The sequence below is a fragment of the Dipodomys spectabilis genome, unplaced genomic scaffold (assembly GCF_019054845.1).
Source record: "Dipodomys spectabilis isolate Male_0828 unplaced genomic scaffold, ASM1905484v1 ptg000163l, whole genome shotgun sequence".
Classification (NCBI taxonomy): Eukaryota; Metazoa; Chordata; class Mammalia; order Rodentia; family Heteromyidae; genus Dipodomys; species Dipodomys spectabilis.
Window position 1 is genome coordinate 2,824,161 of NW_024870840.1, and position 13,662 is coordinate 2,837,822.

The 13,662-nt window shown below is 32.1% G+C and overlaps 1 protein-coding gene across 4 annotated transcripts in view; it reads right to left on the reverse strand.

Moving 5' to 3' along the window:
- Positions 1-13,662, reverse strand: part of Cep290 (centrosomal protein 290) — a 68,823-nt gene that overhangs the window by 32,835 nt on the left and 22,326 nt on the right. For all 4 annotated transcript variants that reach the window (XM_042693067.1, XM_042693066.1, XM_042693065.1 and 1 more), the window contains 9 exons: positions 13,059-13,174; positions 11,325-11,427; positions 11,012-11,242; positions 9,020-9,193; positions 7,538-7,649; positions 6,002-6,207; positions 4,398-4,549; positions 1,878-1,989; positions 592-1,047 (listed from right to left, as the gene is read on the reverse strand). In XM_042693067.1, coding sequence (XP_042549001.1) covers positions 592-1,047; positions 1,878-1,989; positions 4,398-4,549; positions 6,002-6,207; positions 7,538-7,649; positions 9,020-9,193; positions 11,012-11,242; positions 11,325-11,427; positions 13,059-13,174 — 1,662 coding nt within the window. The remainder of the gene's footprint in view (positions 1-591; positions 1,048-1,877; positions 1,990-4,397; positions 4,550-6,001; positions 6,208-7,537; positions 7,650-9,019; positions 9,194-11,011; positions 11,243-11,324; positions 11,428-13,058; positions 13,175-13,662) is intronic.

Consider the following 13,662-nt stretch of genomic DNA (forward strand, 5'->3'; position numbering starts at 1 on the left):
AATGTAAATGCATTTTTGTATTTCACTACCATTACTATGATTTAAATTAAAATTAATGGATAAACCAAAATAATGTATAAAAAATTATCTCTTGGCAAAACTTCATGGGCAAACTTTATTTACAACTTTCATAGACTTTTCTAAAATATTTAAGAAATGACAATAAAACATTTGCCAAAATAATTTTATTGGTTTAGATATTAATATATTTTTTCATTTATTGCCATTTATTAGTTATTTACTATAAACAGGTTACTGAAACATTGGTACTACTTTTTAGAAATGTGAATGTTTACCCCAGTACTGAAAAAACTCAAACATTTCTAGCCTAGAGAACAAGATTCAGATGTAAGGTAATTATTTTCCATTTAAATCCTGCCAATTGAGGGAAAAAACCAAGTCATATTTAAAAGAAACATGGACCTAGTAGTGAAAAATTAAATAGAATCTAAATAAAGTCTAAATTAAAGAATTATACTGACAGACCCAAATTGTACATTTTGGTTTTCAATTATGAACTGTTAAGAACGTATTAAGAACTTAAGATTATTAAAAGATTCTTGAAAATAGTGAACTTCGGCTAACGTTTACCTTTTGGGCTCCCCTGGCATCCTTCAAAGTGCTTATTAACTCTTCTAAACCCTTCCATTTTAATTCCATTTCCAGGGATTTAGTCTCCATATTTCTATGTTCTTGCTGAGAATTCTTCATCTCTTCCATTATCTTAAGTTTGTCATTCTGGAGCTGAATCATTGTTTTAGAGAACTTTTCCTGTTGTGCCAAGGGTAAAGCTCCACTGAACTGTCTACGCAGAGACTGAATTGTTTGCCGCAAATGTTTTGCTCTGTTTCTCCCCTCCAAACGAGCATAATAGAGAGCCTGTTCTTTCTCATCAAGTTTCTGTTCTAAGCGCAAGTTGCAGGTCTCCATCTTCTGAAGTTTAGATGCAACTGACTCCAGCTTACCAAGAGCAGCAGCCTCACTGATTTGAAGAGCGACAATATGTTGGTGCAGCTTTGCGATTAGTGCCTTTTCATCAGACTGTGCCTGACATTAGAAATACATATTTGTAGTGTTTCAAGTTTTTCCAATGAAGCTTTTATAAAGTTAAATTTCAAAGTAGTGTGGTCCATGTATTCTACAAAAACTCTATCTTTGTTTTATTGCAATTTTCAAAGGATCATATAAGATAAAAACTTAGGATCAACGTACTAAAAATTCTAGTGAAATAACAGTTGAAATATTACTTTTAAATTTAACTTCTACATGTTAATAGTAACACTGGCACAGCACTGATGTTGTTAATGTATGTATGTTTTTAATTCTCAAGAAATATTAGAGTATGTGAAAAGATACACATAAGCACAAGATAAAAATCTTGCTTTTTTTTTTTCCTTCTTGTTTTTTTTTTTTAAATTGTGAAAATATTGTACAGAGGTGTTACAATTACATGGACAAGATAATGAGTACATTTCTTATCAAACATTGTAGCCTCCTCCTTTGTTTCCCCTTCCCATCCCTGCCCATCCTCCCCTCCCCCATCCAATCCTCCTCCCCACCCCCAACCAAAGTTGTAAAGTTTGTTTTCGACATAACGACTTGTACATCTCATTGTTGCAATAGGTCCACCTGTATCCCTATTGAAACGATTTGTTTTTTCCCTTTTTAAGAACTGTTTGATTACTTCTCCTTAGGCTTTTGATTTTGATCGTAGCCAGCATCTGTAAGTATTTAAATGAACACTATTCAAATTAAAGAAAATCTAAATTTCAAATCTAAATCAGATTTAAACTAACAATAAGAAGCATGGGTGGGCAAATCTTCAGAGCAAAACTAGAATATTATACCAGTATGTGAAGAACCACTAGGACACATACCTGATAGTCAAGTAGCTGCGTTCTGAGGGATTTTACCTCCGTTTCCCTGGACTGTTGCTGAGCATTCAAAAAATCAACTTGCCTTTTAGCAATATCAGCAATCTCTCTCAATCTGGAAAGTAAGATGGTATTTTAAGAACAATGAAATATATTTTCTAAGTAAATACTCAAATCCTCAATTTCTAAAACCTTTCTGGAAAAACCACTAGTTTCCAGCATCTCTTTTTCTGTATTGAAGGTGAAGAATTCAGGGGTTCCTGGATTGTTCATATAATCTAATTCCATAAGAGCTTAACAAGTATGCTATAAAAAGACTACATTCCCCAATATCCTTCCCCTTGAAAATGAGTAACATGTAATATAGTACCATGTTAAAAGTTGTGAGGGTTAATGTAAATAATTTTCACACTGTACTTAAAACAGTATTCATAAATATATGAATACATACATACAGAACCGTTGTTCCCATACTCTTTCATAAAGTACTTGTCATAATAATGAGGAAGTGCTAGGATAAGATACTAAATAGGCTTACCTATTAACATATCCTTGAAAAGTTAATACAGAAATTTAAAATTCCTGTTCTTTTAAACTTCCACAAGTCATGTGAAGGCTATACATATGGAACTTGATATATAGAAGATATATACAATATATAGAAATATATGCCTTATTTCTATTTACTAGTTAAGTGAAACATGGAAAAAATTCACTTACTACATTACAAAATGTGAGGAGCTTGATAACAAAAACATTGCTTACAATGTTATAGTTACTGTGTTAACAGAAAAAAAAAAAAGTTGTTTGGGGCTAGAATAACTGGCTCAGTAAGACAGTAGAGCCAGTTTCCTCAGGTTTCTCAGAAGCTCTCACTGCAAGTTATAAAGTGTGATAAACAGAAATTATAAATAAAAGATAATTATAAATCAGTTATTCTAAAATGCCAAGTCTTGGAGAAAGACTAAACCAAAGAATCACTCCCAATGAAAAGAACTAGCAGTGACCAATATTACCAAGATACCTTCAAAATTCTAAAAGAACGCTTTTAACTTTATGAAAAAGCCATAAAAAGATACTGTTACTAATTTTCTGTCCTTGACAGATTCACTCAGTGCTTGGCATACTTTTCTACTCAAGTGGAGCCTGATTATAAAAGGGAATGAATACCTGATGTGACACAAAGTTTACTCATATACTGCATTCTAAATTAGCAGTATGTTACCCAGTAGAAAATGAAAACAATGCTACTACAGACTCCTTTAATATGAATGTATGAATCTATGTTTAGTACTTTGCACAGTGTTAATATTTAGAGGATACCTTCCCTAATGAATACAAATTAAGTAAAAATATGAGTTTGTCATAATTTTTACAGCAACTTTATAAAACAGAGAGGTACTATTATTTCCTTATTAAAGAAAGTTTAAATATACTAAACAACCACCATCTCTCTGTCCCCCTAAGAAATGTCAGTATAAAGAAGTAGCCCTCAGGGATTGAGTCCAAGTTTTAATGCTTTCTGCAATAGTATTCCTAAGTTCTGAAAACTGCTGATTGTGAGATGTTATTTCCTCTTCAGGGTTATTATTTTACTCTAATAAAAATCAACCACATTAGTATTATTAATCCTGTTCTTACAATACAAAACCAGTATTGGCAGGAAAAGTATTAGCTCATATGCTTATAATTACCTTTTTTTTTATTGTGAAAATACTGTACAGAGGGGTTACAATTACATGGGCAAGATAATGAGTACATTTCTTATCAAGCATTATAGCCTCCTCCTTTGTTTCCCTTTCCCATCCCTTCCCATCCTCCCCCCCCCCATCCAATCCTCCCTACTCCCCCCCCCCTACCCGCCCGCTTCCCACCAAAGTTGTAAAGTTTGTTTTCGACATAACGACTTGTACATTGCATTGTTGCAATGGGTCCACCTGTGTATCCCTATTTAAATGATTTGTTTTTCCCCTTCCCCTCCACAAATTATACTGACATCAAATACAGTGAAAGCAGGGGTTATACTGTGGGGGAGGGACATACAAAGCAACAAAGAAATAATCTTATAAATGCGTTAGAAACAATCGCATGAAAGAAAAAAAATTTGGGGGCTGGGAAGGTGGCTCAGTGGTAAAGCGCTTGCCTTGCATGCATGAGGCCCTGGGTTCGATTCCTCAGCACCACATAAGCAAAAAGAAAAAAGCCAGAAGTGGCGCTGTGGCTCAAGTGGTAGAGCGCTAGCCTTGAGCTGAAGAGCTGAGGGACAGCGCCCAGACCCAGAGTTCAGGCCCCACGACTGGACCCAAAAAAAAAAAGAAAAAAAATTTGAATACATATCTTAGGGTTCATTTCCCTAACATCACCTTATCTGACCTTTTCTGCTTGTCTCAGACATATACTAGATATGGGACCTATGTTTCTTTGGGCCTGGCTTACTTCACTTAATATAATTTTTTCCAAGCCTTTAGACACATTTTAGACACCATATTTAATCAAATGACTAAAATGTTGGCACATACTTACTTTGACACTTCAATTTTCAGCTCCATTTCATTCTTCTCTAATTCTAGAATGCGTTGCCTATCAGCATCACTCACTGCCCTGCTCACACTATCAGCTAATTCATCTCTTAACATCTGTTCAACCTTTTGTGCATCCAAGTTGATTTTGGTAAGCTATGAGAAAAAATATTCAGATACATCAGTTTTTTGTTTTGCTTGCACAGAGATTTGAACTCAGGATTTAGTTTTTCCTTACTCTACTGGAGCTCTACCAGTTGATCTATACCTCCACCCTGGCTTTTTGCTGGATATTTTGCAGGTGGAATCTTTCAGTTCTCTGCCATAGCTGACTGTGAATTGTGACCTTACAGATCTCAGCCTCCAAGACAGCTAGGATTACACGTATGAGCCACCAGGGCCTGGCTTGTCATTGATACTGAGGAACGAATACAATACACTCAGGTGTATCTATTTTGGGTAAGTACCCCATATAATTTAGCCTTAAAAATACTGTAAGCCTTTTGCTTTCCCTTACTTGTTAAAAAGAGATTAATAAGACAAATCAATCAGAAACAAAGGAAAATGTGGTTGTATTTTAATCCAACAGAAGTCATTTGTATTAGGTAGTCATTCTTCAATAGTCTCTGACAGTATTAGTTTGCATGGAATAAGTATACTCACTATCTTTTACTCTGATTATATAATCTGAAAATAAATCTAATTGAGTTAATAAAATCTTATTAATATCCTTTTGGTACCCTCATTAAACAAAACTGACATTTAGCTGGGCGCTGGTGGCTCACGCCTGTAAGCCTAGCTACTCAGGAGGCAGAGATCTGAGGATCACTGTTCAAAGCCAGCCTGCGTAGGAAACTGTGAGACTCTTATCTCCAATAAACCACTAGAAAACCGGAAGTGGTGCTGTGGCTCAAGCGGTTGCGCGCTTGCCTTGAGCTGAAGAGCGCAGGCACAGTGGCCAAGCCCAGAGTTCAAGCCCCATGACTGACAAAACAAACAAACAAACAAAAAAAAAAACTCCGATATTTATACTTTGGAAAACATAAATTATCAAGGTAAAGAATCATTGTAAGTATTACATAATCATATATGAATATCTGAAAACTATTTATTGGATTCTGACCACATTAAAAAAATCTAAAGCCTCCCATTAGAATGTAAAGTTTCCTCCCTGCTCAAGGGTGGCATACAAATTTGTGAAGCATTTAAAAACAAAACAAAAACAGAGACTATAAAGTTCATGAAAGTGTAGTTTCCTATCTCTCTGGTTTCTTGCCATAGTATCACCCCCCAAATTGGGTGTGGTATATAATGTACAGTAAATAAATAGTTAAATGAAGGGATGGTAGTAGAAGAAAATTTCGTTAAGTCAATAATTTATTATTGTACATTACAAGTAATGTCATCAAGGAGACAAAAAAATCACAGAAATACCTGTTTTTCATTTGATCAATTCAGATCTTAATCTTCTATTTACCTATTACAGGAAACACAAATGTAATAGGAATATTCTACTTCAAAGACACAAACAAATCTCTTAGTAATACAATGTCTGCTACAACTAAATTTTTACCCTTTGATTGCATAACAAAATTATATGTATCAAACCTCAGCAAATTTGGTTTCCAATTCAAAATTACGTTCTTCCATTTGCTTTAATGAAGTCCGTACGTGTTCATACATTTTTTGACAATGTTCAGCCCTCTGCCTTTCATTTAATTCCTTCATTTCCAACATAGTGATTTTTTTTGAAATAGAAACAATTTCACTGTTTGTCATAGATTTTTTTGCCTTATCCATGTAAGATTCATTTCCTATATGTAATAAGACACAAGTAAATCTCTTGCTATTTACACCATAATTATATATGAAATAAGTTAGATCTGTGTTTTATGAAGTAATATAATTCAAAGGAAAGCTCATTTTGAATTATAATGAATTTTTTTATATTTATATCTTGCCTGTCAGATGTCTATTCTATTTAATGTATGAAACCATGTTCTTCATCAATCAAATTACAATCAAAAGACAATTCCTCAAATGACTGTTGAAATAACAGGGTAGAGAAAACTAAGAATGCAGAAATGTAGAAAACTAAGAAATGATAAACATTTTTTATAAAGCTGAATAAGCATCAAGAAACATTGCAGCAAAACAGTGTTACTTTGTGAATATAAGTGCAATTGCTTTATTTTTAAAGGATAACAAAGCAAACTAAATATATTCACAAACTACAGCCATTACTTTTCTTATTAACACATGTAATATCAAATGTTGTATATTCTTTTATTAGTTATTACACTTTACTCATATATATATGTGTGTGTGTGTATATATATATATATATATATATATATATATATATATATCTTTGGACCCAAAATTTGTAGTTAAATAAAAAGAAAACTAAAACCCTAAAATATCGTGAAAGAGTATCACTTAGGAGTGTCATTATTTAGTTATTTTGACAGTGGAGGAAGGAATTTCATATTTGCATAACTGACATGTTCCAGAAACAAAACAAAATCAAACATGATAGTTTTGTTTTGTAGAGACACAATTAAAGTTTGTACATTTTGGGTGGCCATATCACCTAAAAGAATAAGCAGTGACACAGTTGTAAAATAGTCTTTTATAATACCAAGGTCTTTTGTACCTGAAGTCTGGGGTTTGAACCCAGGACATCTGGAGCAGTAGGCAAGTATTCTAGTAGCCCCTTGTTTTGTTTTGTTCACAATTTTATTTTGATTAACATGTGATTCTTTTGCCGCAGCCTCTTGATTAGCTGGGATTAGAATACCTGGCATTTCCTTCTAATTTTCCAGCTTTATATTTTCACACTAATATATATCTTCTAAATAAAAACCAAAAAATCTATTGTCTCAGTTTCAAAAATACTTCAATGTTATTCATGTATTTTCAAAACATATCTCAGAGTATTATAAAAATATATATCATATAATCTATATTGTATCACTAATATGTTATTTATCATTAATTAACTATTAAGTGAGGCTGAGGTCAAGAGCTTATTTCTTTAAATAAAATGTGACATTGTCATCTGGTATAAAAATTTATTTTAAATGAAAAATATTCATTGTTAGATTATAAATCATTTTGTATTATCACAGTAATAAGACTTACCTAATTTAGTTTCTTGTTCCCAGGCTTGTTCAATAGTGTGCAGTTTTTCCTTGGTAATCTCCAGTTCTTTATTTACACATTCCATTTGTTCTTTTAAGGATGCATTTTCACACTGAGTAAAAGATAAAACTATAGTGTAATGTCTTATGTAGTATCTACTAAAATTCATAATGTAGTTTTTCCAAATTAGTTTTCTCCATCTTTTTCTAATGTAAAAGATAATTTGAAAATAATCACCAAAATCTTGTGTATCTAATACATGGCTCTAAGCTTCTGAGCACTAGCTTCTGCATTAAAGCTGTAAGGTCATTTGCTTAACCTGTGATATTTCAGGAACCCCGTCTTTTACAAACTAGTGCTTACTTGCCCATTCACACAAGCACTCAGTAAGGGTTCCCTTACATGGCAACAGTAGCAGGTGCTACAGGTTCATAATGGAAAAAGAAATGACTAAAGTCTAGATAGTAAAGGCTTCTCAAGTTGGTGTCTTTGGGTATGTACATATAGCAAGAACTGGGGAGGTTTATGGGAGGCAGTAGACAATAAAAAGAGAAACTAACAGAAAATCCATTAATGAAATACCAAGAACCAGAGAGGAAAAAGAAATCAGTCTACTGAGCCAAAGAAAAATAGACAGAGGCATATTTAAGTAAGAGCAGTTGAAAAATGGTCTTAACCATCAAAGAAATATTTCAGGTAAAACCTAGCCACATGTGATCAGAAATTGACCATGAAAAGAGCCAAATTTCTACAGCACAAAACAGTATGAAATATTAGAAGGGTGAAGAGAGCAAAACTGCTCAACACAATAAACAATTTTGAGTGCTAGTTGCCCAAAGCCTCTGAAGCAAAAATAAGAGTGAAGAGAGTATTTATTAGCTTATCCATGTGAAAGGCTTCACAGGTTTAGAGGGTTTTTTGTTGTAGTTATTGTGTTTTTCTTTTAGAATATTTGTATAGTTAAGCATCTCTAATGTGAAAATCTGAAATATGGAAATTCTTTCAAATCTGTAACTTTTTCTGTAGTGATGCTCAAAACTTGTATTTTTAGTGGATTAGCTAGAAAATAAACTAATAGGTAATTTTAATACTAATAGAAACAAGTTATGGAGAATAAAAACATTGGGGGAAGGATTAAAGAAAAAAATTGGGTAAGGACTAAAGAAAAACAAGCCATATAATAAATTATCACTGTTAACTAAATCTACCACAAGGAACAGAATCTAGTGACCATGAGAAAACTGTTTTGGAAATAGAGAAAACTGCTGGAGAAAGAAATGGAAACTTCTTCATTTGATTATAACACCCTATCTGAGACCAGTGATAGAACTAAATTTTATAAATGAATCATACCTAAATTTCCTAACTTTATACCTAAATTTCCTAAATTTATAGAAGTAAAAACAACCTTTACTAAATAACTCTTTGTATATCCTTAAGGTAAAGTCACTTATTTCAGAATGTTCAAGGATCACAGTTTACCTCTAGGTGTTCCAAGTTACTTGTTCTTTGAACAAGCATATTATCTTTTTGAAGGATGTCTCTGTACTTGGCCGTGAGTTCATTGTACTGTTTATTGGCTAGTTCTAGTTCAGACAAAGACACGCTATTATCTATAACTTTTTGCAGAGCTGCGATCTTGAAAATGGCCATTTCCTATTTAAAGAAGATACAATGAGTTTGTTTGTATAATTATTTTCTGGTAAAGCAGACTTTTGAGAATAACATACTTAAAAGCAAAATCGATTTGAAAGTCATTTAAAAATATATAGAAGAGTCTCAATACAAGAAGCTATTTGTAGCTCTATCATATATTTGCAAGTTTTTTTTCTTTTTTTCTTTTTTTTAAATTGTGAAAATACTGTACAGAGGGGTTACAATTACATGGGCAAGATAATGAGTACATTTCTTATCAAGCATTGTAGCCTCCTCTTTTGTTTCCCCTTCCCCTCCCTTCCCATCCGCCTCCCACCCCCCCAACCAATCCTCCTCCCCCCCACCACCAAAGTTGTAAAGTTCATTTTCGACATAACGACTTGTACATTTCATTGTTGCAATGGGTCCACCTGTATCCCTATTTAAACAATTTATTTTTTTCCCTTCCCCTCCACAAATTATACCAACATCAAATACAGTGAAAGCAGGGGTTATACCATGGGGGAGGGAGGGACATACAAAGCAACAAAGAAATAATCTTATAAATGTGTTAGAAACAATCGCATGAAAGAAAAAAACATTCGAATGCATATCTTAGGGTTCATTTCCCTAACATCAACTTATCTGACTTTTTCTGCTTGACTCAGACATATATTGCAAGTTTTTTATTTAAATTTCCAAAAGTGAATTCTTTTATAACTCATAGGTAAATTAGTTATAATAAAGAAAATTCAAATAATTCTACAAAGTATAATAAATAGCAAGAAAATATATCACATATGTCTTTGGATTTTTTTAAAATTTCAGATTATAAATCAATTAGAACTTTAGATAGTTAAGTGTTAAAATTCGCATTATCAACAGTCACATTTATAGCTTAGCTGTCTGCTAAGTGAATCAAAATAAGTGAATCAAAGTAGCTCTCTGTTCACATTATTTATGAAAAAAAATTCTAACACATGCTGGTAGCTTATTAAGAAGCAGTGTAAATAATGGAATTCATGAGGTAAGAAAAAGAAAGGACTTAGTTATGATTCATTGTGAAGTATAATAGTGCTGGAAAAATATCTGTAATTCACTTCATAGCTCACTGTGAGCTTCTTTTCTTCATCTAAGCACAAATAAGTGACCCATAAGCCTTTGACTATGGAACCACCCTAAACCAATTGTTATGTTGATGAATTTATCCAGGAAAACTTGAGGACTCTTCAGCTTTGTCTAGAATGGATGAGTACACTAGGGCAAGGACTGTCATTTGGAGCCTCCTGCCATGACATCCTGCATGTTGCCCAAAGGTGCTCCTTTTTCCCTTTCAATCTCTCCCAGCTCTACTTTGATACTCTGATTTACTTAAATAAATCCTGGTTAAACTTCAAAAGACATTCATATTACATCAAAATTCTTGACTAGAGCATGGGACAAACTGAGGAAATGTAAACATAGTTTGGGCATTAGGTAAATTAGGGAGTTATTTGTCAAATGTTTAGATAAAGTCATTTTGGTATGTCAACAAATAAGTTTCGTATTGTTGAGATGTATAATAAAACTATTTAGGAGAGAAATGTCTACAATGAAAACTTTCTACAAAAAAAAAAAAAAAACAAAAACATAAAATAATGATGTCAAGTGTCATTCTAGTATTGGCTGTTCATAATTTTAACCTATCTGCAGCATGTATATGTGTATATATATATATATATATATATATACATATATATATATATACATATATATATATATATATATGAGAGAGAGACTGAGACAGAGAGAGACAGAGACAGAGAGAGACAGAAAGTCAAGACTAAGAATCAGAAGTACCTTAAATCTCTGTAAACATCCAATTTTCTCACAAACTTCAGCCTCCATGGATATTAAGTCATTCTTTTGTTTCCCATTTTCTTTTCTGAGGTGTCGTTCCATTTCTACTAAGGTTGTATATTGCCTTATGAGTGACTTTTCATTCACTTGTAAAACAGTGATTTTTCTACTGTTCTCTGAAAGTGTTTTTTTCATTTCATCTGAATCCATCTGAAGAGCATTGAGCAAATTCTGCACAAAACACTTTGATGTTACTGAATCTAGTGATTTCAGTATGAAAACTGTATACTGATATTAAAATAGCCTTACTTACATTATATTCTTTTACTTTGATAGCATCTTGTTGAATTTGAGCCTCCAGTTTTCTCTTTTCTTCTTTTATCGTTTCAGATTCTGTTTTCCAGGTCTCTTTTTCACTAAAAACAATCAAAATTCATAAAGCAATAACAGTAGTAAAATGATGACATAGTAAATCCAATAAAATGGTTAGTTATATGAAGACTTTAAAGTATGGAAATTCTAAGTTTTCTTTTAATTTGTTTAAAAAGAGACATCCTAGAGATTCAGTATCTGATAGACAAAGAGTTAACATTTTCATTCAGTTTTTTAAGTAAATGTAAAGTAACAAGTTATTATCAAATTATTTTTGGTTTTCTAATTTGTAATTCTGCAAATATTGTAACATAATGGTCTATTTTAAATCCAAACATGAAGTACAGATGGTAAGTAATTCTAGACCATCTTGTTCCAGAAGATAAACCAAGGTTTGAAATTTGGTTCAAAGACTAATTGGTTTTTGTCAAAAGGATATAAAAATCTGTTTAAAGGGTACTCACTAGCCTTAATACGAAAGAATAATAACTGCAATTGAATCCTTACTCCAAACTAATTCAGGAATCAAGTGTCAGCATTCTGACCTAATTACCACTGATTACTTGAAAAATGTTTAGAACATCAACAATAGAAATAATTAGACTTAAAAGAGTCATTTAAATGTTTTCATCCTTAAAAATATGTAATGGAATGCACATATTTTAAAACTTGATTTACTCTCTCCATCATTTTTATATATGTTAAAGCATTGTGTTGTGCACCGTAAGTATATAAAAATCTTCTCAATTCACAAAGAGGTCATTGCCTATAGAAGAGATATTCCACAATCAATTATAATCTGTTTGGTATTAACCAATTAATGATGGTAGTATCATTCTCTTTGGTACTGAATGGTTGATATTTGGACACATAATTTAATTCTGGTTAATGAGATCTGAATCAAAATCTGCCAGATACCTTGTGGGGGTAGGGTTGGGGTGGGGGGAAGAACCAGACAAAAAACACTTAAAATTATGTGGAAAATACCACAGTATCCCTTCTCTTTAGTGAGTGCGGTTTCATCATCATGATCTTTTACAGCTGTATTATTAGCAAAGTAGGAGATAATAGCAATCTACATTTATTGCTGAATCAAATGGTAGTTACCTTAGTTCCTAAATCACTCTCACTAGGTATTCTAATTCCCAATTCTTACCATGGAAATCATTCTTTTTTTTTCACTAGGTATTCTAATTCCCAATTCTTACCATGGAAATCATTCTTTTGAAATAGAGGAGATGGCAGAGTTAAGGAGAAATGTTCATTTCCTTCACACAAATATAAGAAGTGATTAAAATGATAATGAATGATGCTGACAACAGTGGTTATTCACAAAATATTCATGCATGCTATGTATTACTCTGGGCATTTTCACATACTCTTAAAAATATTACTGTTAGAAAATTTTAAGGAAAGGAAATGAAAACACAGATTAAGTAACTTGCTCTGTCTTATACTAGCAAATGTTAAAGTCTGGTTTAATATTTAACTAAGCCAGTGTCAGGACATACAAGGGCTTGTGATCATTGAACTATTTTATTTAGATAAATATTCCTGAAAGCAATTCCTAGCATTTAAAAAATGAAGAAATGACAAAATATCTTTATTTTTCATGTTACTTTCTTTATGAATAATATACTGCAATTAAATTTACGAAGTCTTGCTAAATGTATACCTTAGATATTCCTTATATAATAAACTTTGCTGATGACGAATTACTGCAAATTTTCTATTATAGTCTTCAAGAGAGTCTTCTAATTTCTTTAAATTCTTTTCTTTATTGTCTAGTTCCTAAAAATCAGTTCAGAAACAAGAATTTATTACATCACAGTGCATTTTGAGTTTAAAGGTATAAACTCATCTTCCAACAAGATTATAAAAAGTACAAAACCACACCAAATCCATCAGGATAGATTATTTCATCTAAATTAATCTAAAATGATAAATAAAAAGTGTATGTCAGTGGATTACCAATGTATATTTCAATAATCTATTTGTAAACATTTCATTACAAGGCATATAACATAAAGCAATGTGACTGCTTTTGTAATTATATTGGTAATGTACATATTAAGGTATTCAAACTTCAAATGTAATAATGAAAATCACCTTTCATTACTCCTTTTACAATGCCCATAACATAGCTAGCAAATTGAAAAACAAGCATAATAAAGTTCAGTAGAATATTTTAGTAGAATATTCTATTTAATGGGTTAACTAATAATAAAAGAATAAAAAACATAAAAGATAATTTGGCTTAAAAACTTTTAATGTGGTTA